At 43.0% G+C, this 19,915-nt stretch overlaps 1 protein-coding gene across 1 annotated transcript; it reads left to right on the top strand.

The window, feature by feature from the left end:
* Window positions 1–1,761: 1,761 nt before the first annotated feature.
* LOC114685161 (developmental pluripotency-associated protein 2) lies at window positions 1,762–9,253 on the top strand. Its single transcript, XM_037209984.1, has 6 exons — window positions 1,762–1,872; window positions 3,301–3,427; window positions 4,730–4,878; window positions 4,969–5,022; window positions 7,100–7,375; window positions 9,152–9,253. The coding sequence occupies exons 1-6, from the start codon at window positions 1,840–1,842 to the stop codon at window positions 9,251–9,253; spliced, it is 741 nt and encodes a 246-aa protein (XP_037065879.1). The 5' UTR covers window positions 1,762–1,839.
* Window positions 9,254–19,915: the final 10,662 nt, after the last annotated feature.

The raw sequence follows: 19,915 nt of genomic DNA, 5'->3' as shown, positions 1-19,915 counted from the left end.
GGTGTGTGCCACCACACCCAACTTTAGTGAAAAGGTAGCTTGTCTTTTTTTTGTTTGTTTTGTTTTGTTTTTTCGAGACAGAGTTTCTCTTTGTAACAGCCCTGGATGTCCTGGAACTCACTTTGTAGACCAGACTGGCCTCGAACCCACAGAGATCCCTCTGCCTCTGCCTCCCCAGTGCTGGAATTAAAGGCGTGCGCCACCACTACCCAGCTGGTAGCTTGTCTTTTAAGTTCTAATTTAAACTTCATTTTATTTTATTATTATCTTTGCACCTTTCCTGGAACTCACTTTGTAGACCAGGCTGGCCTCAATCTCACAGAGATCCACTTGCCTCTGCCTCCCGAATTCTGGGATTAAAGGCGTGCACCACCACCGCCCGGCTGGTAACTTGTCTTTTAAGTTCTAATTTAAACTTCATTTTATAAGTATGGTTATTTTTCCTGCATGTATGCATGTACACCCCTAAGTACCCTTGAAGTCCAGAAGGTCTCAGATCCCCTGAAACTGGAGTTATGGACAGTTGAGAGTCGTTGTGTGGACACTGGCAATCTAACCTGGGTCCTCTGGAACATCAATCAGTGCTCTTACCACTGAACCATATCTTCAGTCCACGAAGCCTGGTTTAATTCTTAAGAAAAGAAATGAAGAAAATTTAAAGGGGCGGACGGAGTGAGAGAGAACTCTAGCATGTGAATAGGGCATGATGTCCCCTGTAACCACTGTATTTGGGAGGTTGAGGCAAAGCTGCAAAATAAAGACATTTGCAAGGCTTTGTCTCAATGCCACCCACCTCAGGCCACTAGGTCATCTTAATCAAAGCAGCTATGGCACCCCCATGGGAAGGAGGAGTCCTTGCCTGTCCCCAACTCTCTGGATGTTCCGCAGATTCTATCCCACAGGGGAGGGGCAAGGAGTGTCAGCTCTTGTGGACCTGTAACCAAAGCTATTTCTAGCAAAGCTCGATTTGGGCAGTGCTACCTGACTGTAGAAGAAACACCTGAGGGGATCATGGAAACACAGATTCCTGGGCACACCCTCAAAGGAGTGATTCAGGAGATAGGAAGGGCTTCATAATTTAGATTTACAGACAACCCCTTAACAAATTAAATATTTTTTTTGTGTGTGTGTGGAGGGCTGTTTTTTGTTTTGTTTTGTTTCTTTCTACCTTCCTTTTAAAAATAATTTACTCATTTTTATTTCATGCACATTCATGTTTTGTCTGTGTGAAGGTGTTGGATCCCCTGAAACTGGAGGTACAGGCAGTTATGAGCTGCCATATGAGTGCTGTGAACCTGGGTCCTCTGAAAGAATAGCCAGTGCTCTTAACCACCGAGCCATCTCTCCAGCCCCCTCCCTTCCTTTAAAGACAGAGGGGTTCACAGAGTGGAACTGAACGTTTTCCTGGCTCAGGCTCTCCAGCTCTGGGATAACTAGCATGCACCACCCTTAAGGAGGCTCTTGTTATGTAGTCCAGATAGACTTGGCGTTGTTATGATCCTCCTGCTCCTATTTCTGCATCCAGAAAACTGGGATTACAGACATTTGACACCCTGAGTAGCTTAAAGGCCCAGATTTTTAAAAAGGGGAGTGGCGTGGGCTTTTGGTTGACTTAATAATTCCGCTGAGTACCATCAGTTATCTCCTGAGATCAGTGGAGCTGATAAAGTCACTGTGAAAGACAGAAAGGGGTGGAGAGCGGAGGAGGGGAAAGAGCCTATTTGAAGGACAGGAAGTAGGAGGCGGCATTTACCTGTAAAAGAACGCTCAGGTTAGCAGTAGTGAGCTGCAGACATCCTTACTTTTGCAGCTTTTGTCTTCCCTGAAGCCTGCGTGGAAATGGCACAATGCAGCCAGGATGCTTATAACGAGGTAACCTTTCTTTCTAAGAGAATTTATTTTTCTCCGGGAGTTCTTAGCGCTGTCTTCCGAGGTCTCACTTTTGTTTCCAACTTGGAGGAATCAATTCGGGTTCAAAGCCTCCATCTTGGAATCCTCTTTGCTTGTTACTTTCTTTCCACATGTTTGACACTTTGTATCTCCTGGGAGCAAAATGAAACTGTTGCCTAGATGAAATAGTAACCTGTAAATTTGTCTTCGACAAGGAATGCTGTAGCTAATTAAAAATCTCTAGGAAGAGTGAACTAAATTTAAGTGAATTTTTTTGACAACTTATACATTTAAAAACATTTATATATTTAAGTAGCCATTTTTTTTTCTAATGAGAAGTAACCAGTTCCCAGTACCTCTAATGCCAGGTGGATGTAGACTTCAGTGATCCTGGGCCAGATAGGGGCAACTGTATCAAGCTACAAGACAGAACTGGCCAGGCCAACTCACTACTGCTTTTAGACCTCATCCCCAGAGTGGGGTGATGTATTTTGTTTTGTTGATGTGTAGCTCAGGCTGTCTTGGAACTCTATGTAGCCCAGGCTAGCCTCATATTTAGAGATCTGCCTGTTTCTGCCTCCCAAGTGCTAGGATTAAAGGTATGTGCCACCATCATCTGGCATTTGTTTTTTGTTTGGTTGTTTGTTTTTTAAGTAACAAAAGTGAATCTGTGTCTGGAGTACTTTGAAAAGGTGCTATACAAATGTAAAATAATAATAATAATAATAATCAGTAATTCAAGTTTGGAAGTAAAGGGGATGTTGTTTGTTTTTTAGGTAGCAAAAGTGAATCTGTGTCTGGAGTACCTTGAAAAGATGCTATACAAATGTAAAAAAAAAAAATCAGTAATTCAAATTTGGAAGTAAACAGGGTGAAGATTTCTCCTGAAGGGGAGGGGTGTGGCACAGTCTGTAGAATGTTCAAGAACTTCCTCAAGGAGATATCACTACCCTTAGTCTTAATCCATTCCTTTCTTTCTTTCTTTCTTTCTTTCTTTCTTTCTTTCTTTCTTTCTTTCCTTCCTTCTTTCTTTCTTTCTTTTTCTTTTTTCTTTTTTGAGACAGAGTTTATCTGTGTAGCTTTGCACCTTTCCTGGAACTCGCTCTGTAGCCCAGGCTGGCCTGGAACTCACAGAGATCTGCCTGCCTCTGCCTCCCAAGTGCTAGGATTAAAGGCGTGTGACACCACCGCCCGCCTTCATTCATTTCTTTTCTGAGACTAGGTATATATCACTTGCAAAAGAGGACAACTGAGATAACTTACCCTGGTACAGAAAGTAGTTCCACGGTGGCCACACTCCTCCAACTTTTGGGCATCTTGCTTTTCTAACACCCAAACACAGATGGTAAATGATGACTTCACTAAAGCTTGCCTTGTGAACATGCAGACTCTCACTGCTTCTCTTTGCAGACCTTGTATAAGGAAGAAATTGATGAAGAAAATATTATTTTAACGCTGGTCCCAGTGACAGAGGAGCCCACCATCGAAGTGTCTACCGAATCAATTATTTCTTCACCCATTGGCCTCCAGCCACCAGGTATTGTCAAATGGAAGAATCCTGGGGAATCCAGGCAGCAGTGGTGCATGCCTTTAATTCCAGAAACCAAAAAAAAAAAAAGAATCTCTTTTTCTTTTTCTTTTTTTCCCCCGAGACAGGGTTTCTCTGCGTAGCTTCGCGCCTTTCCTGGGACTCACTTGGTAGCCCAGGCTGGCCTCGAACTCACAGAGATCCGCCTACCTCTGCCTCCCGAGTGCTGGGATTAAAGGCATGCGCCACCACCGCCCGGCTTAGACTTAGTTTTATTTGACATAGTTTTTCACTGTGCTGCCTTGGCTGTCCTGGAGCTTTCTATGTAGATGAGGCTTGCCTCAAACTCAACAGAAGAAATCCCCCCTTTCTGTCTCTCTGGTGCTGGGGCTACAGGTGTAAAGGCCTGCATCGCCAGGCCAAGCAGGCTTCTTCAACCTCACTGTAATTCCCCAGGAAAAATTTCCACCTCGCTCCGTTGCTAAGCCCGTGTATGCTGCCTTGTTTAAGACAGGGAATAGGTGGGGCAGTGGTGACACACACCTTTAATCCCAGCCCATGTGAGGCAGAGGCAGGACGAGAGATCTCCGAGTGTGTAGACCAGGCTGGTCTACAAAGAGTTTGAGGACAGCCTTATTACACAGAGAAACCCTGTGTTGGAAAACACAAAACAAGCGGTGGTGGTGCACATCTTGAATCCCAGCACTCGGGAGGCAGCAGCGGGTGAGTCTCTGTGAGTTCGAGGCCAGCCTGGGCTACAGAGTGAGTTCCAGGACAGGCTCCAAAAGCTACACAGAGGAAACCCTGTATCGAAAAAGAGAAAAAGAAAAGAATGAAAACAAAACAGAAATAGCTCAGTTGTCTAGAATGCACATTGGCACCCACACAAACATAATAAGACAAAATCTTAAGAAAAGAAAGCATAGAAGTTAGAATGTTAAGGTGGGTTGCTGTCCCGGGTTGACTGTTTTAAGGGGTATGTGATCTTGGTCAAGTGAATTCCTCCTTTTTTTCCCCTCATTTTTTTTTTTTTAAATGTTTATTATGTATACAGTGTTCTGCCTGTACATATCCCTGCAGGCCAGAAGAGGGCACCAGATCTCATTCTAGATGGTTGTGAGCCACCATGTGGTTGCTGGGAATTGAACTCAGGACCTCTGGAAGAACAGCCAGTGCTCCTAACATCTGAGCCATCTCTCCAGCCCTTTTTCCCCTCATTTTAACAGGAGGGAAAGAAAAAGAGGTTTATGTGCAAACTGATTTGTGAGCAATCACCTGTTATTCGTTATTGCTTTGTCTCTTCTCTTCTAGTTCCCCCTGTGCCAACTTCTGAGGCTAGGAAGCCTCCAGCGTCCCCACGAGTGCCCCATCTGCCAGCTGTGCTGCCCCCCATTAATGATGTGTCCCGGAACACTCTTCGGGAATGGTGTCGCTATCACAACTTGAGTACAGATGGAAAGGTTGGTGCCCTCACACTGGGATTCTGTGCTCTATGGACTAAGTGTGTGGAGTCTGGTCGGATTTTAGCTATTTTCTCTTTGTTTCCTTAGAAAATTGACGTGTACAAGAGACTCCTGGAGAATTCATATTCAAAACAACAATGCGTGAGTAATGGATATGGTGATGGAGGGGAGGTGGGCTCTCCCTGTGGGCTCACTAAAACTTCTATACGTAACCTTTCTCCTCTAAGGCATGGTTACTGACATTTGAGGGACCAAATGTGTGGTTAAACTCAACCTTCCATTTTTCACTACGTATTTGGTTGCGTGAGTGGTTTTTTTTTTTTTTTTGGTTTTTCGAGACAGGGTTTCTCTGTGTAGCTTTGCGCCTTTCCTGGAACTCACTTGGTAGCCCAGGCTGGCCTCGAACTCACAGAGATCCACCTGCCTCTGCCTCCCAAGTGCTGGGATTAAAGGCGTGCGCCACCACCGCCCGGCGCGTGAGTGGTTTTGTTTTGGGTTTTTGTTTGTTTGTTTGTTTGTTGTTTTTTCGAGACAGGGTTTCTCTGTGTAGCTTTGCCCCTTTCCTGGAACTCACTTTGGAGACCAAGCTGGCCTCAAACTCACAGAGATCCTCCTGTCTCTGCCTCCCGAATACTGGGATTAAAGGCGTGTGCCACCGCCGCCCGGCGTTTTGGGTTTTTTGAGACAAGGTCTCACTGTGTAGTTACCTGGGCAGCCTGGAACTCAGAGATCCACCTGCCTCTGCCTCCTTCATGCTGAAGTTAAGGATGTGTGTGCCTTGTAGTAGTTTGTCATGATAAGATCTCTAAGTGTCTTAGGTTGCCCTACAACTCCCTGGGTAGCTTAAGGAGATTATTGAGTTTGGAATCCTGCTACTTCAAACCTCCCAAGTGCCAGGATTACAGGTACCAATTGTTGGGATGATAGGCCTGCACCACTAGGCTCCACATGGATTTATTGATTTGAATGTGGTCAAGTAGGGTTGTTTAGAAGCATTCAAGCCCTCTCCACTTCACAACTTCCCTTCTTACCATGGTATTTGTTTTTCTAACTGGGTGCTACAGTTGGACACGACAAAGCTAGGAACCCAGAACTGGGGAGTTTGGGGACAAGAGGGTCTGTCTATCTTGGCCACATAGTAGACTCTAGGCAGAGAAGATCATTTTGTTGTTGCCTCAAACCAAAAAGAGCTGGATGGGCAGCCACTGTAATCCATCCTATCATTTGGAAGATTGAGACAGGAAGGTGGACATCAAGTTCAAGACCAGCCTGGGCTACAGAGTGAGACTGAAAACAAAAATAAACCACCAGCCGGGTGTGGTGGCACACACCTCTCATCTCAGCACTAGGGAGGCAGAAGCAGGAAGATCTCTGAGTTCCCGAGGCCAGCCTGGCCTAGAGCTAGTTCCAAGACAGCCAGGACCATTCCACAGAAATTCTGTTTCAATAAATAGACAAAAAAACAAACACAACACCTTCAACAAATCCCACAACTAAGTGCCTAGACCTTGCTATCTTAACATGTAGTCGAGCCTGGCTTTGAATTTATGATCTTACTTGTATCTCCATTTTTTTTCCTGTGTACAGATCCATGTACCTGTGCACATGGAAACCAGAAGAAGGCATTTGATGTCCTAGCCATGTGCCTACTGTTTTGAAGCGGGCAGTGTCTCTCCCTGTATCTGGTGCTCAAGTTTTCTCTGCTATTCTGAAAGCTAACTAGCACCAACAAGTCTGTCTCATCCGCCTAGGAGCTGTGGTTATAGGCATTTGTGGGGAAACAAATGTTTATTAGCAGTTTGTTGGAATGTTACCTCCAGGCCAGTGATCTTCCTGATCTTCTGCTCTAGCCATTTCTCCAGCCGGATCTGAGCTTTTAACTATCAGTTTTCTCCCTGCTGAACCAACACTATAGAGAGTAGCGTTTTAAAATTTTCATACTTGGCTCAAGCCAGTGTGAAATTGTGGTGAAATTGGCATAACAAGTCCTTTCTGCAAGAGCTATTTTTTTTTTTTTTTTTTTTTTTTTTTGGTTTTTCGAGACAGGGTTTCTCTGTGTAGCTTTGCGCCTTTCCTGGAGCTCACTTGGTAGCCCAGGCTGGCCTCGAACTCACAGAGATCCGCCTGCCTCTGCCTCCCAAGTGCTGGGATTAAAGGCGTGCGCCACCAACGCCCGGCGCAAGAGCTATTTTTGAATACTGGTGAATTTCATTTTCAGCACATTCCCGACACATCTCTTGAAGCCAGACTGAAGCCACTTCCCAGGAAACCCAAGACTGTTGTCACCAAAAGATCCAAGCCTGAAAATCTTGAGAGTAGTAGTAGAGAGGAGACCGGTATAGTTGAAGTGCTAACTTCAGAAAAGGAGTCGGTATTCGCAACCTGGGGAAGGATTGCTATGAGAGCTGCCCAGCCTAGAAATGTGAACCGACAACCTCTTCCCTCTAATGTAAAGGCCTTTCTGCCTCCAGCCACTGGTAAGACCATCAGCAAGGTATGAGTACTACTCTTTAGAAGCCTGCTTAGTTAACATCAGCATGGGACAGAAGGACTAGAAAGTATTCAAGGTTATATAATAAAGTCTAGAGACTAACCAGGTAGGTGGTGCATAAGTGTGTTCCCAGCACTTGGGAGGTGGAGGCTGGTGGGTCAATAGTTCAAGATCATTCTTCACTTTATGGTGACTTCAAGACCAACCTGGGCAATCAAAGGCTACATCTCAAAATGAAGCCAAACTATATCACTGGTGCTCAACGTTCCTAACGCTGTAGCCCTTTAATAATACAGTTCCTCATGTTGTGGTGACCCCTAACCATAAAATTATTTTCATTGTTACTTCACAACTGTAATTCTGCTACTTTTTGGAATGTTTGGAGACAGAGGTTTGCCAAAGGGGTCATGACCCATAGGTTGAGAATGACTGCCATGAAATATAAACTTGATTCATATAGGACTTCATTTTTCCCCCTTTTACCCCCTTCTTTTTCTGTGTAGTTTTGGTGCCTGTCCTGGATCTTACTGTAGACCAGGCTGGCCTCGAACACACAGAGATCCACCTGGCTCTGCCTCCTAAGTGCTGGGATTAAAGGCGTGCGCCACCACTGCCGCCCAGCTTATCTTTTCCTCCTGATGAATAGCAAAATCTTACTTGGACTAATGACGCCCTCTCATTGCTAAATATGGGCATTCCTGTGTTGAGAGGGAAACTTAGTAATGTGTTATCAGCCTGAATAAAGTATACCTTCCTTTCCTACTTAAGGTATTCATAGGGATTGGGAATGCAGCTCAATCAGTATTCTAGATATTTTGTTATACACGTATACACACACACACACACACACACACACACACACACATCTGTGTAGCAAAGATTTTCTCCTGTTTTTATTTTATGGGCTGTCTTTTCAGCCTTTGTTTCCTTGTTATATGAAATGTAATTTCACAAGACCCTATTTATTAATTACTGGTATTTCCAAGTTGGCAGAGTCTTATTCTGAAAGTTCTTCCCTATGCCTGTTTCCTAAAGTCTTTTCGTTTTCTTAACAGTCAGGTCTTGTGTTAATGTCTTCCATCCATTTTAGAGTTGATTTTTGTACAGAAAGGCAGATCTTTTCTTCATGTAGCTATCTGATTTTTCAGGAATCCTTCAGCAAAGATGCTTTTTTCCAATGCATATTTGTGGCGTCTGTGTCAAAATTGGGTGACTATAGCTTCCTGGGTTTCTTATGTCGGGGTCTTCTCTTCCATCAGTATGTGCCAGGACCAGGCCACCTTAGTTAATTTGGCTCTGTAGTCTATTTTAATCAGAGGCTTCTGCATTATTTGTTGCTGTTCAGAATTGTATTGGTTCTCAGGTCTTTTTGTGCTCTCATTTGAGTTTTAGAATTTTTTTTTCCTGTTTCTGTGAAGAATGACTTTGAAAAATTTGGAAAGTATATTGAATCTCTAGTTTGTTTTTGGTAAGAGCCATTTTTACAAATTTTTTTTCCCAGTCTAGGGCCATGATGGGAGTCTTCTCCAATTTCTTTCAGGCTTTTTTAAAAGTCTAAAAGTCTTTTTATTGGTTACATTTATTCCAAAGCATGTATGTATGTATGCATTGAGGCAATTTGGGGTATGGAATTTTTCCCCCTGATTTACCAGTCATGGCTCCTTAAGTCAGATCAATACAATGTAGTTGTTATGGATAAGTGGGCTGTGTGAGAATACCTGGGTCAGTTTATTGGGGAAAATGGCATTTAGTAATAAGTACTTGCTCTCTCCCCTGTAGGAAAAGCAAGGGTTTGGGAGGCTTGGCGCAGTGGCAGAAATGTCGCCTAGTGTGCTTGAGGTCCTGGATATAATCTCTAGTATTGGAAAGAAAGGGAAGTAGAATACAAGTATCAATAATAGACGTATTAATATGTGAACCATTTAGCAAAATCTTGAGCACAAAGCAAGCATTCTTCAAAGTCACTAAGATTCCTTTGGACTACATAACTTGTTAGAAACTGTCATCGGGCCTGTTTTCTATGCATCTCACTCAATTTCCTTTTTTTTTTTCAATACTTAAATTTCCCTGTGCACGTGATGTGAGAGTTCTGACAGTTTTTTTTTTTTTTTTTTTTTTTTTTTTTTTTGCCCCCCGAGACAGGGTTTCTCTGTGTAGCTTTGTGCCTTTCCTGGAACTCGCTTTGGAGACCAGGCTGGCCTCGAACTCACAGAGATCCGCCTGGTTCTATCTCCCGAGTGCTGGGATTAAAGGCGTGCGCCACCACCGCCTGGCTGAGTTCTGACAGTTTATAAGCTATCATAAGGCATTGGATTTTTAGCAGACCCTAAGACAGCAAATTCAAGAGTGGCTTTCTGAGAGGTCATGGAGCGTTGTCTTGACTCTCTGTTTGTTCCTGCCTCTCAGGATTGAGGTGGTGTGTTGTCCATGGCAGAATGCTCCCTGCAGATAAGGCAGGCTGGGTGTACCTGCAGATGCACGCCGGGCATGCCTGGGTTCCAGACACTCCCCAGAGGATGATGTGTCTCTTTCTACTACCAGCCTGTGTTTTCCCAACCCCAGGAGTGGAAGACAACCTGCTGTGTCCTGAGTGCGTCCACAGGTAACCCCCAAGTATCTCTCTAGGCATAGGGAACAGAAAAAGCAAGACATTTAGATGAACTTCTGAATAAACAAAAAGAAACCAGAAAGCAAACACCCTGTTTTCTTATTTTGCCATATAAATCGGGTGAAAATAGGGATAGCATGCCAGGCAGGTGGTGGTGCATGCCTTTAATCCCAGCACTCGGGAGGCAGAGCCAGGCAGATCTCTGTGAGTTCGAGGCCAGCCTGGGCTACCAAGTGAGTTCCAGGAAAGGCGCAAAGCTACACTGAGAAACTCTGTCTCAAAAAAAAAAAAAAAAAGAAAGAAAGAAAGAAAAAGAAAATAGGGATAGCAACATGCCTGACAAGTGCAAGTGAGGACCTTAGCTTCACTTTAATTTTAGGCAACTAGTCCAAAAACTAGAATAAGTGGCTGGGAATGTAACTCAGTGGACACAAAGCTTGCCTGGCATAAATAAGACCCTGGGTTGGGTTCAATCCCCAGCACAGCATAGAACCAGAGGTACTGGCATAGAGGCCAGCCTATATGAGAGCCTGCATGAATATTAGTGCCAACTAAGTGTCTATGTCTTGGAGGTACAAAAATTAGTGAGAAAAATCTGTGCTGAAAGAGAAGTGAGTCAAGAAGTTGTGATTGGAGTAGCTGTAGGAAACTCAGGGTGAGCAAGGATCCCTGTTGTGCTGATGGGTAGAGAGGCTTTCTTGATGGCTACAAAGACCCAAAGAAAGTATATATTGATTGGTCTTACAAATACTGCTTTTGATTTTAGTTCCATTTATTTTGTTTGGGATCGGGTTACACAGGCACGCCACAGCACAAATGTCATGGCAGAAGTGATCGAAATCAGGTCCTCAGAATCCCCAGCAGGCAGCTCTTCCTGCAGAGATATATGCCGGCCCTGCGTTAGACTCTAAAACTCAAAATCTATCCATGAGTACAAAACATATGTGAACCCTTAGAGTGTGGGCAAACTTGACTGTATAAGGCTCTTCACTCATCACTCCAGGAGTCAGGAAAAACCATCTCAGGGGCTCCTGAAATAAAATGGATTCCTTACTGTATTTGTTCAGTTTGTTTTGGTTTTGAGACAAGGTCCCAGGCTGGCTTCATACTCAGTTACAATCCATTTGCCTGCCTCTGCCTCCCTCCCTGGTACTGGGATTAAAGGTGTGTGCCACCACACCCAGCTTTTATCTTTGTTTAAGAGAAAAGTCTTGGATCTTCCCCCTAGCAACTTCTGACCACCTTCAAACATTTCTCTTACAGCAATAGGAAGATGATGAGAAATTTTGAAAGCGAGAAACGCAAAAAGCTATCTCCAAATTTGCCAACTTAGACCGATGTCAAGGTTTCTGCTCTGAGGTGAATGGAAGAGCCCTACAATGGCTAAGAAACTGGACATCCATTCCTCGGTTGGACTTGCTCAATGCTATCTTGTTCATAGGGTCCAGAGAACAATTTGAGTGGAAAGATGTCTTATAACAAAATAAAATCCCCGGTCTTCAAGCAACTCAGTCTCATCATTTACAGAAAGTGCCTAACTGAACTTCAGAGAACAGCAAAGAAGTTCCTCATAGTGAAGGTCTAGAAACCAAGGAGTGGTTAAAATGAAAAATAGGTGTTTTTTTGTTTTGTTTTGCTTTTTGTTTGTTTGTTTTTTATACAAGAAACAGCATAATTTAAACCTGCTAGTCTGTTCTGAACTACACCACTGGCAATCTGTACTGACTTAAAATGTCTGGGTTCTAATCTGTATTAAAGGTGTGCACACATTTTTCCTTAGTATTCCCTGAACAATCCAGTTCATTGTCTACTTATACAGCATTACATTGTGCTAAGCACCACACATAATAAAAGCGAGGATACAGAACCAGGCATGCTACATGCCTAAAATCCTAGCACATGGGAGGGGGAGGCAGGTGGATCTTTGAGTTCCAGGTCACCCAGAGTTACATGAAATCCTGTCTTAAAAGAAGGGGAGAAAAGGGGAGGGGTGAATACTGAAGAATGTGGTTGGTGTATACAAATACTTTCCCGTTTTGTTTAGAAGACTTGAGCATCTTGATCTTAAGTATCAGTGAAAGTGTATGGGGCTATTCTGGAGCCGATCCCCAGCAGTTACTCGGGCACCTTAAACAAAAGACAGCATGCAAAGTCATGGGGTTTATGATACAATTTTCACTCCTTTTGAATATCTCTGTTATTAGGTGTATGTTTGAGTACGTGTATGTCCAGGCACCATGGAGGCCAGAAAGTGTTGGAGCCCCTGAAGTTTTGTTTTAGGTGTTTGAGAAGTGCTTAATGTGGGGTAGGCAGCCAAACTTGGGTCCTCTGGAAGAGCTGCAAGTGCTCTTTTTGTTTTGTTTTTTTGTTTCTGTTTTTGTTTTGTTTGAGACAGGGTTTCTCTGTGTAGCTTTGGAGCTGTCCTGGAACTCACTCTGTAGTCAGGCTGTCGAATACAGATTCCTGCCTCTGCGTCTCGAGTGCTGGGATTAAAGGCATGCGTCACCACTGCCCAGCGCAAGTGTTCTTATAGTTAACTGCTAAGCCGTCTTTCTACCCTCCCCCTCCTCCTGAGATAGGCAAACACAGGGAATAGTTTAGCAACATGAGACAACAACTTCTGGGAGTCAGTTTGCTCCTTACACCACATGAGAAGCTACCATGAGAACTGGAGATCAAATGTAGAGTGTCACAAGTGTTCTGGTTTATGGACATAAAGAACTTCAGGTATGTATTCCGAAGTGGGCTACCTGAGTCATATGGTAGTTGTGGTTTTAGACTGAGGAACCTCTGCTGAATGTCACAGATCTGCTCTCCACCAGCAGAATATGAAGGTTCCTCTCCCCTCCATCCTCTCTAGGATTTGTTGTCCTTTTTCTCCTGGCTCGTAGCCATTTCAACTGGGATGAGTTGGAATCTCGGTTTCGTCTAATTTGCATTTCCCCGATGGTTAAAGATGGTGAACTCTGTTTCCAGAGTTTATTATTTGAGATGTGATTGTCAGACCTTTCACTGTAATTTAACTATGCATTAGAAATATCACTTGTCTTTTCAATGGTGTATTTCATCAAGACAGTGATTATACTGGTGTATTTCGTGGTGTCCAACCAGGTTGTTAATATCTGTAATTCATGTACCATAGAGAATTCTACAAAAGAAGTCTACGGGTGCAATTATCCCTTTACTGATAATTTTGATAATGTATCTAAGAAATTAGAGTTTTCTTGCCCTAAACCACATGGTCCTCGGTTCCCTCAGCTATTTCCTGCCTCAACTACTATTTTCTCCAAGTGATTATTCAAAGGGTAATTCTATTTCCAGCTAAGCATGATGGCTAATGCCTGTAATTTTAGCACTTGGGGGGTGAGGCAGGAGGATTACTGTGAGTTTGAAGTTAGATTGGGCTACAGTGAGATCATCTCACCCCCACCTCCAAATAATAAGCTCCCCTACCTCAAAATAATTCTATTTCAGGCATGCTCTCTATTGGGTAAATAGCTTCTTTTGCTGGGTGTTTATTAAATATATTTTAATGTGGGCTTAAGCAAGAAGGTTAAGAAAGAGAGCAATTAGAAAGAATATACGATACTCCTGAGAGCATGGCTGTGGATGTCTCTGACAGGGTCTCATGAATTGCTTCTGATCCTCCTGCCTCCGTTTCCTGAGTGCTGAGTACTAGGATTACAGGTGTGAGTCATCGCACCTAGTTTTCTATGGTGACAGAGATCCCACCTGTGACTTTGTGTACGGTAGCCAAGCACTCTTAACAGCTAAACTACATCGTTAGTACTCCCAACACCATCTTGCTCCTTGGAATGTCAATAACCTGGCTTTTCCTGACCTTTTTAAATAGGACACCATTTAAATATTGTCTTTGATACACATGGATTCCTATGCTTACTTAACTTCCTAGCTTCAAAAGGTGCCTCAACTTTGCCATGGAACATGCCTGTAATCCCTGCACTCAGCAGGTGGAGGTAAGCGGGCAGGAGTCAAGGTAGACCACACAGAAAAATTCCAGGCCTGGCTAGACTACGGGAGACCCTGTCTCAAGAAAAGTACCTTCAGCTAGTCTAATGATGTACACTTGCAATCCCAACATTTGGGAAACAGAGACAGGAGAATAACCGTGAGTTAAAGGCCAGACTGAGCTATTTATTGAGACTTTCTCTCAAAAATGCAAGCAAACAAAACTCAAGTTGACCCAAGCAAAGCCTGGATTCAGTTTTTTATTCATTCATTCATTTTTTCTATTATCAGCTTGATGCAGTACCAATTTTTTTTTTTTAATTATAATACAAGATTCCTGTTTCCACTCTCGCCTCCCTCCTCATTTTTCTCAATTCACTGATCAGTCCAGCAGTCATCCTCCAGACGAGCAAGTGTCCTGCATAGTCCAGATTCAAACAGCAATCATGCAAAAAAACCAACAACACTGCCCCAAAAATCAACAAATGACTATCTCACCATTCAGGCCTGATCCATTGTCAGCTTTGTTCATAGATCTGTTTCTTCATTTGTTATTTTCCTGTGCTTTTCAACCTGCTTCACAATTCTGCTATATAACCTCTTCTTTCTCACTAATTAGATCCAGTGCTCCACAGGCCAGCTTGATGTCTGATTTCTCAGACTTCCTTGGATGGGGTTTATGCACAACTAACAGGGTGTCTGCCATCCATACCAGAGTAGGTCAGTTTGCGTCTCTCGACCATTGCCAGCAGTCTTTTGTGGGTATCTTTGTGATCTTCGTGGCCTCCTAGCTCTCTGTTCCTCCTTCTCATGTGGTCTTCATTTACCATTGTCTCCTATTCGTTGTTCTCCCTCTCTTTTCTTGTCCTAATAGTGAAATGTTTCACTGAGGCTTGTCCAATGTCTGAGTAAAACCAAAACTTACTATAAGCCACAGTCATCTTAGGGTCCCCCCTGCTATGTAGCCTCCCTGGTTCTGTAGGTTGCAGTCTGATTGTTCTTTGCTTTATATCTAGTACTGGATTCAGTTCTTACAATCCCACTCTCACTCTTTTAGGGCTGTGGAGTTCGTAAACATGCTTCCAACAATGCTAGATACAAATTCGTGGCATCAATCTTACTTTTTAATCTTTTTTTTCCGTTTATTGAAAATAGACTTCCTTTGTCACATACTATATCCTGATTATGGTTACCCCTTCCTCTGCCCCTCCAAGTCCCCTTCCTCCTCACCTAATTCTTGACATAGGATCTCATTCTGAAGACCTGGCTGGCCTGGAAATCACGGTGTAGACAGACTGGCCTCCGACTTCTCAGACCACTTCTGCTAGTGGTCCTGATATCTTCTAAGAAATACTATGTCATAGTTTGGAGGAAATATGACCAGGAACTATGATAAAATACTTCCTATTTACATCAAGTAGGTGCTCCAGTCTCAGAAAGATAACAACCAAACAAAAACATCTGTACTTTTTCATGTAGGCTAAAAGCATGCTCTGGAAATCCTGGGCTGTGGTGAGGCACCATGTGGACGCTGTGAAACAAACCCAGGGTTGATGCAAAGGCCGAAGTGCTTAACTTGAATGTGAAAAGGTGGCCCTGTGGGAAGGAGGACCTGAGGAGGGGGTGGATGGGGACTAAACTGCAGAGAGAAAAGACAAAGCCAAGTTGGTTTGAAAAACATCACAACACAACTTAATTTCTTGTAAGCTAAAAAAACAAAAAACAAAACAAAACTGTAGCCACAGTCTTCTGCTCTAAGTGTGCCGGAACTAAACCTCTGCTGTTGGTGTATTGAATGAAGTGGGAATTTATACACAGTTTTGTTACTTGGTAAGCCACTTGGTATCCATATATGAATATCATTTTCTATTTTTAACTCAGTTTGTTTCTTGGTTTTGTGTTTTTGAGACAAGGGTTTCTCTGTGTAACCCTGGCTGTCCTGGAACTTGCTCTATCGACCAGGTTGGCCTCAATCTCAGAGATATGCCTGCCTCTGTCTCCCAATTGCTGGGATTAAAGGCACGGGCCACCACCACCCAGCTTTACTTTACTTTAATTAATTAATTAATTAATTAGTTAATTAATTATTTTCAGAGCCAGAGTCTAACTCTGGAAGATTTGTTTTTTATTATTTTAATTATGTATATGTATGTGTATATATGCACATGAATGCAAGTGCCCACAGAGGTCTGAGGTGTCAGATCCCCTGGAGCTGTGGTTACAGGCAGCTGTGAGTCAGTCACCTGCTATGGATGCCCAGAACAGAACTCAGGTCTTCAGGGAGAGAAATATGTGCTCTTAAGCACTGAGTCATCACTCTAGCTACTCTTCTCTCTCTCTCTCAAGGTTTTCAATTTAATTTTATTTTCTTATGTGTGTGGGTGTTTTACCTGCATGTATATCTGTATAGCGCACGCATGTCTGGTACCTGTGGAGGCCATGAAGAGGGTGTTGGGTCTCCTGGAACTGGTGTTACAGAAAGTTGTAAATTGCCACGTGGGTGCTGGGAATCGAACCTGAACCCTCTGGAAAAGTAGCCACTGCTCTTAGCCGCTAAGCTATTTCTCCAGCCCCTATATTCTTTCTCTTTTAAGATGGTATATCTTACTATATAGCCATGTTTGAACTGGAATTTGCTATGAAGACCAGACAGGCTTTGAACTTGTAGCAATCCTCCTGCCTGTACTTCTCTGTTTTGTTTGTTTGTTTTTGTTGTATGTTGTTTGTTTGTTTGTTTGAGACAGGATCTCTCCACATAGCCCTGGCTGTCCTGGAATTCACTCTGTAGACTAGGCTGGCTTCTAATTGAAAGAGATCCACCTCCCTCTGCTTGCACCACCACCACCCAGCCATTTGTTTGTGTTTTGGATACAGGGTCTTCTGTAGGTCATTGTGGCGTGGAACTCAATACGCAGCTGAACTGGAGCGTGAAGTTCTGATGTTCCTGCTTCCACCTTCCAAGTGTGATGGGAATAACCACTAGAAATGAGCACAAACAATAACAGAACACCTCAGTTTGTGCAACCATAACATGGCTCTCTTTTTAGTGTCACTGAGATCTCATTATCTTCAAGGCCACCAAATTTTAACCAATCCTCCTATAGACACTTGTAATATATTACACCTTTTAAAACTCACCTGCATTTCCTGAGCCCTTTGAGAAGACGTTCACTGTTTTAGAATGTGTTATATATTAATGTCTAATCTTTTTCAGGGACTGTTCTGACATTTATAGTAGCTGCCATCTAAGAATACCAGCAGAAGTATGTCTTTATAGGAGAAATTTGGTTGGTGCGGTGGCACACCCCTGCAATCTCAAGTGCTTAGGAGGCCGAAGCAGGAGGATCATTTCAAGTTTGAAGCCAGCTGGATCTACATAGTGAATTCCAGGCTAGCCATGGCTAAATAGTAAGATTTTGCTGAAAATAAAATATAATGAAAAATAAGAACAACACTCTTTCCCAAAAGAAAGAAAAAGACAGAAGGAGAGAAAAAGAAGTGTGTGAATTTCTCTCTCTCTCTCTCTCTCTCTCTCTCTCTCTCTCTCTCTCTCTGTGTGTGTGTGTGTGTGTGTGTGTGTTACACTCCTTTGTTCGCAGACCTTGAGAGGTAGAGGCAGGTGGATTTCGGAGTTTGAGTGAGTTCCAGGACAGACAGGGCCACACAGAGAAACATTATCAGAAAGAAAAAAAAAAAGAAAGAAAGAGAGAGAAGAAAGAAAGAAAGAAAGAAAGAAAGAAAGAAAGAAAGAAAGAAAAAAAAAAAAAAAAGAAAAGAAAGTCAGTGGATCGCAGGTTAGGCTTGGGAACTGGGACTAATCTACCAGGAAGTTCATGATTTAAATACTTGGAGGAATCTTTTTTTTTTTTTTTTTTTTTTTTTTTTTTTTTTTTTTTTTGAGACAGGGTTTCTTTGTGTAGCTTTGGAACCTATCCTGGAACTCGCTCTGTAGACCAGGCTGGCCTCGAGCTCACAGATCCGCCCGGTTCAGCTGGGATTAAAGGTGTGCACCATCACCGCCTGGCCTTGTAGGAATCTTTACATAGATTAAGAAAGTAAATATTTTCTAAATGGATGCCTCTTCTGCACCTGATACACAAAGAATAAAGACTGCAAAAGAGAGCCCTATTAGCTTCTTTGAAATGGACTCTTGGAAGGATTAATCACCAATGACAAATGTTCACTGTCCCCCAAGAGCTGGGTGCATTGTGCTATTCTGAGCAAATCCTATCCATCAGCGTTGACCCATAATAGCACCCATCTATTATACTGACTTGGAGCTCTGTCCAATGACGTCAGCCTTAGGGTCTGCCTGGCTCCAAATTACCACAGGATTAACATGCCTGTCTCTGTCACCAAGCACTCTTCCTTTGGACATTGCTGCTAAAGCCCAGCCTCACTTCCTCTTCACCTTCAAGTAAAAGAGAAACAGAGTGGGTGCTTCTTCTGTCTCAAGTCTGCCTACCAACTCTCTGAGAGAAGAACACTCGGCTTTCAATGTCATCAATTATTGAACACTACTATAATAGAGCATGGATTTTGTAAACACACTGTTTGCACCGTTAGCAATATGAAGACGCACAGATGCCAGCTCTCATCTTTAGACAGTTTCCTTAATGGTTATTCTTGACAATAGAAATGTCTTGAAAAAGTTTACTCTGGTGTCGGACGGTGGTGGCACCAAGGCTAGCAATCTGAGTTTGATCCCCATAAGCCACATGGTGGAAGGAGACAATTCACTCGCTCAACTTTTCCTCTGACCTCCATACTTAGTGGTATGTGTACTTCCCCAATAAACAAATAAATATAATAATAAAAAATTAAGCAATAGGTTGTATGTTGAAGATTTATGAGAACCATGTTTTTGAGGCATTTATAACTGGTTTTATGCTTAGGTATAATTAACCAATAGTGGAATTTGTTTTCTTGAGATAATGTCTCAAGTAGCCCAGGCTAGCCTCTAATGACTGACCCTCCCAACTCTAGCTCCAAAGTGTTTGGATTAAAACATGTGTGACTTCACTTTCAGTTTGTTGTTGTCTTTTTTTTTTTTTGCACTCCAGAGTCAAACTCAGGTGGTCAGCTGTGTGGCAAGTGCCTTTACCTAGTGAGCAATCTCCCCAGCCCCAGATTTTCCTACTTTGAAATCTGAGAAGAGGGTTGAGGATTTCGCTCAGTGGTAGAGCATTTGCCTAGCAAGCGCAAGGCTCTGGGTTCGGTCCTCAGCTCTGGAAAAAAAAAAAAAGAAAGAAAGTTTGAGAGCTGGAGAAATGGCCTAGGGACTAAAAGCACTGGTTACTTTTACAGAAAACCAGGATGGATTCCCATGGAAGGTAAAAAACGGTCTACAACTCTTGTTTCAGAGGTTCTGAGGCCCTCTGCTGGCATCTGTGGGCACTGCATGAACTTGATAGACAAGTAGGAGCAAAACACCCATAAACAAAATAAATACATCTTTAAAGTCAATTAACTAGGCACCACGCACACCTTTAATCCCAGCACCCTGGAGGCAGATCTCTGAGTTTGAGGCCAGCCTGGTCTACAGAAATTATTCCAGGATAGTCTGGCTATACAGAAAAAGCTTTACTCAAAAAACAAACAAACAAACCTGTGGAGTAGTTGGTGGCGCACGCCTTTAATCTCAATACTAGGGAGGCAGGGGCAGATGGATCTCTGAGTTTGAGGCCAATCTAGGCAGTTAGAGTAACTCAAAAACAAAATACAACAAAAATGCTTTTGAGATAGGGTCTTTTTTTTTTTTTGGTTTTGGTTTTTTGGTTTTTTTTTTTTTTTGTTTGTTTTTTCTTTGAGACAGGGTTTCTCTGTATAACAGCCTTGACTGTCCTGGAACTCTTTTTGTAGATCAGACTGGCCTCAAACTCACAGAGATCCGCCTGCCTATCACTCCCAAGTGATGGAATTAAAGGAGTGTGCCACTACCACCCAGCTGAGATAAGGTCTTTTTT

This window comes from Peromyscus leucopus, chromosome 12, assembly GCF_004664715.2.
Source record: "Peromyscus leucopus breed LL Stock chromosome 12, UCI_PerLeu_2.1, whole genome shotgun sequence".
NCBI classification, from domain to species: domain Eukaryota; kingdom Metazoa; phylum Chordata; class Mammalia; order Rodentia; family Cricetidae; genus Peromyscus; species Peromyscus leucopus.
The sequence above is the reverse complement of the archived record's forward strand: the minus strand, read 5'-3'. Positions and strand labels throughout refer to the sequence as shown.

Bases quoted from the DNA above. Each gene is read 5' to 3' on its own strand.
- LOC114685161 (XM_037209984.1), top strand. From the start codon at position 1,840: ATGGCACAATGCAGCCAGGATGCTTATAACGAG. The intron at 1,873-3,300 runs GTAACCTTTCTT...TTCTCTTTGCAG, and splicing joins GCCAGGATGCTTATAACGAG to ACCTTGTATAAGGAAGAAAT. The intron at 4,879-4,968 runs GTTGGTGCCCTC...TTGTTTCCTTAG, and splicing joins ACTTGAGTACAGATGGAAAG to AAAATTGACGTGTACAAGAG.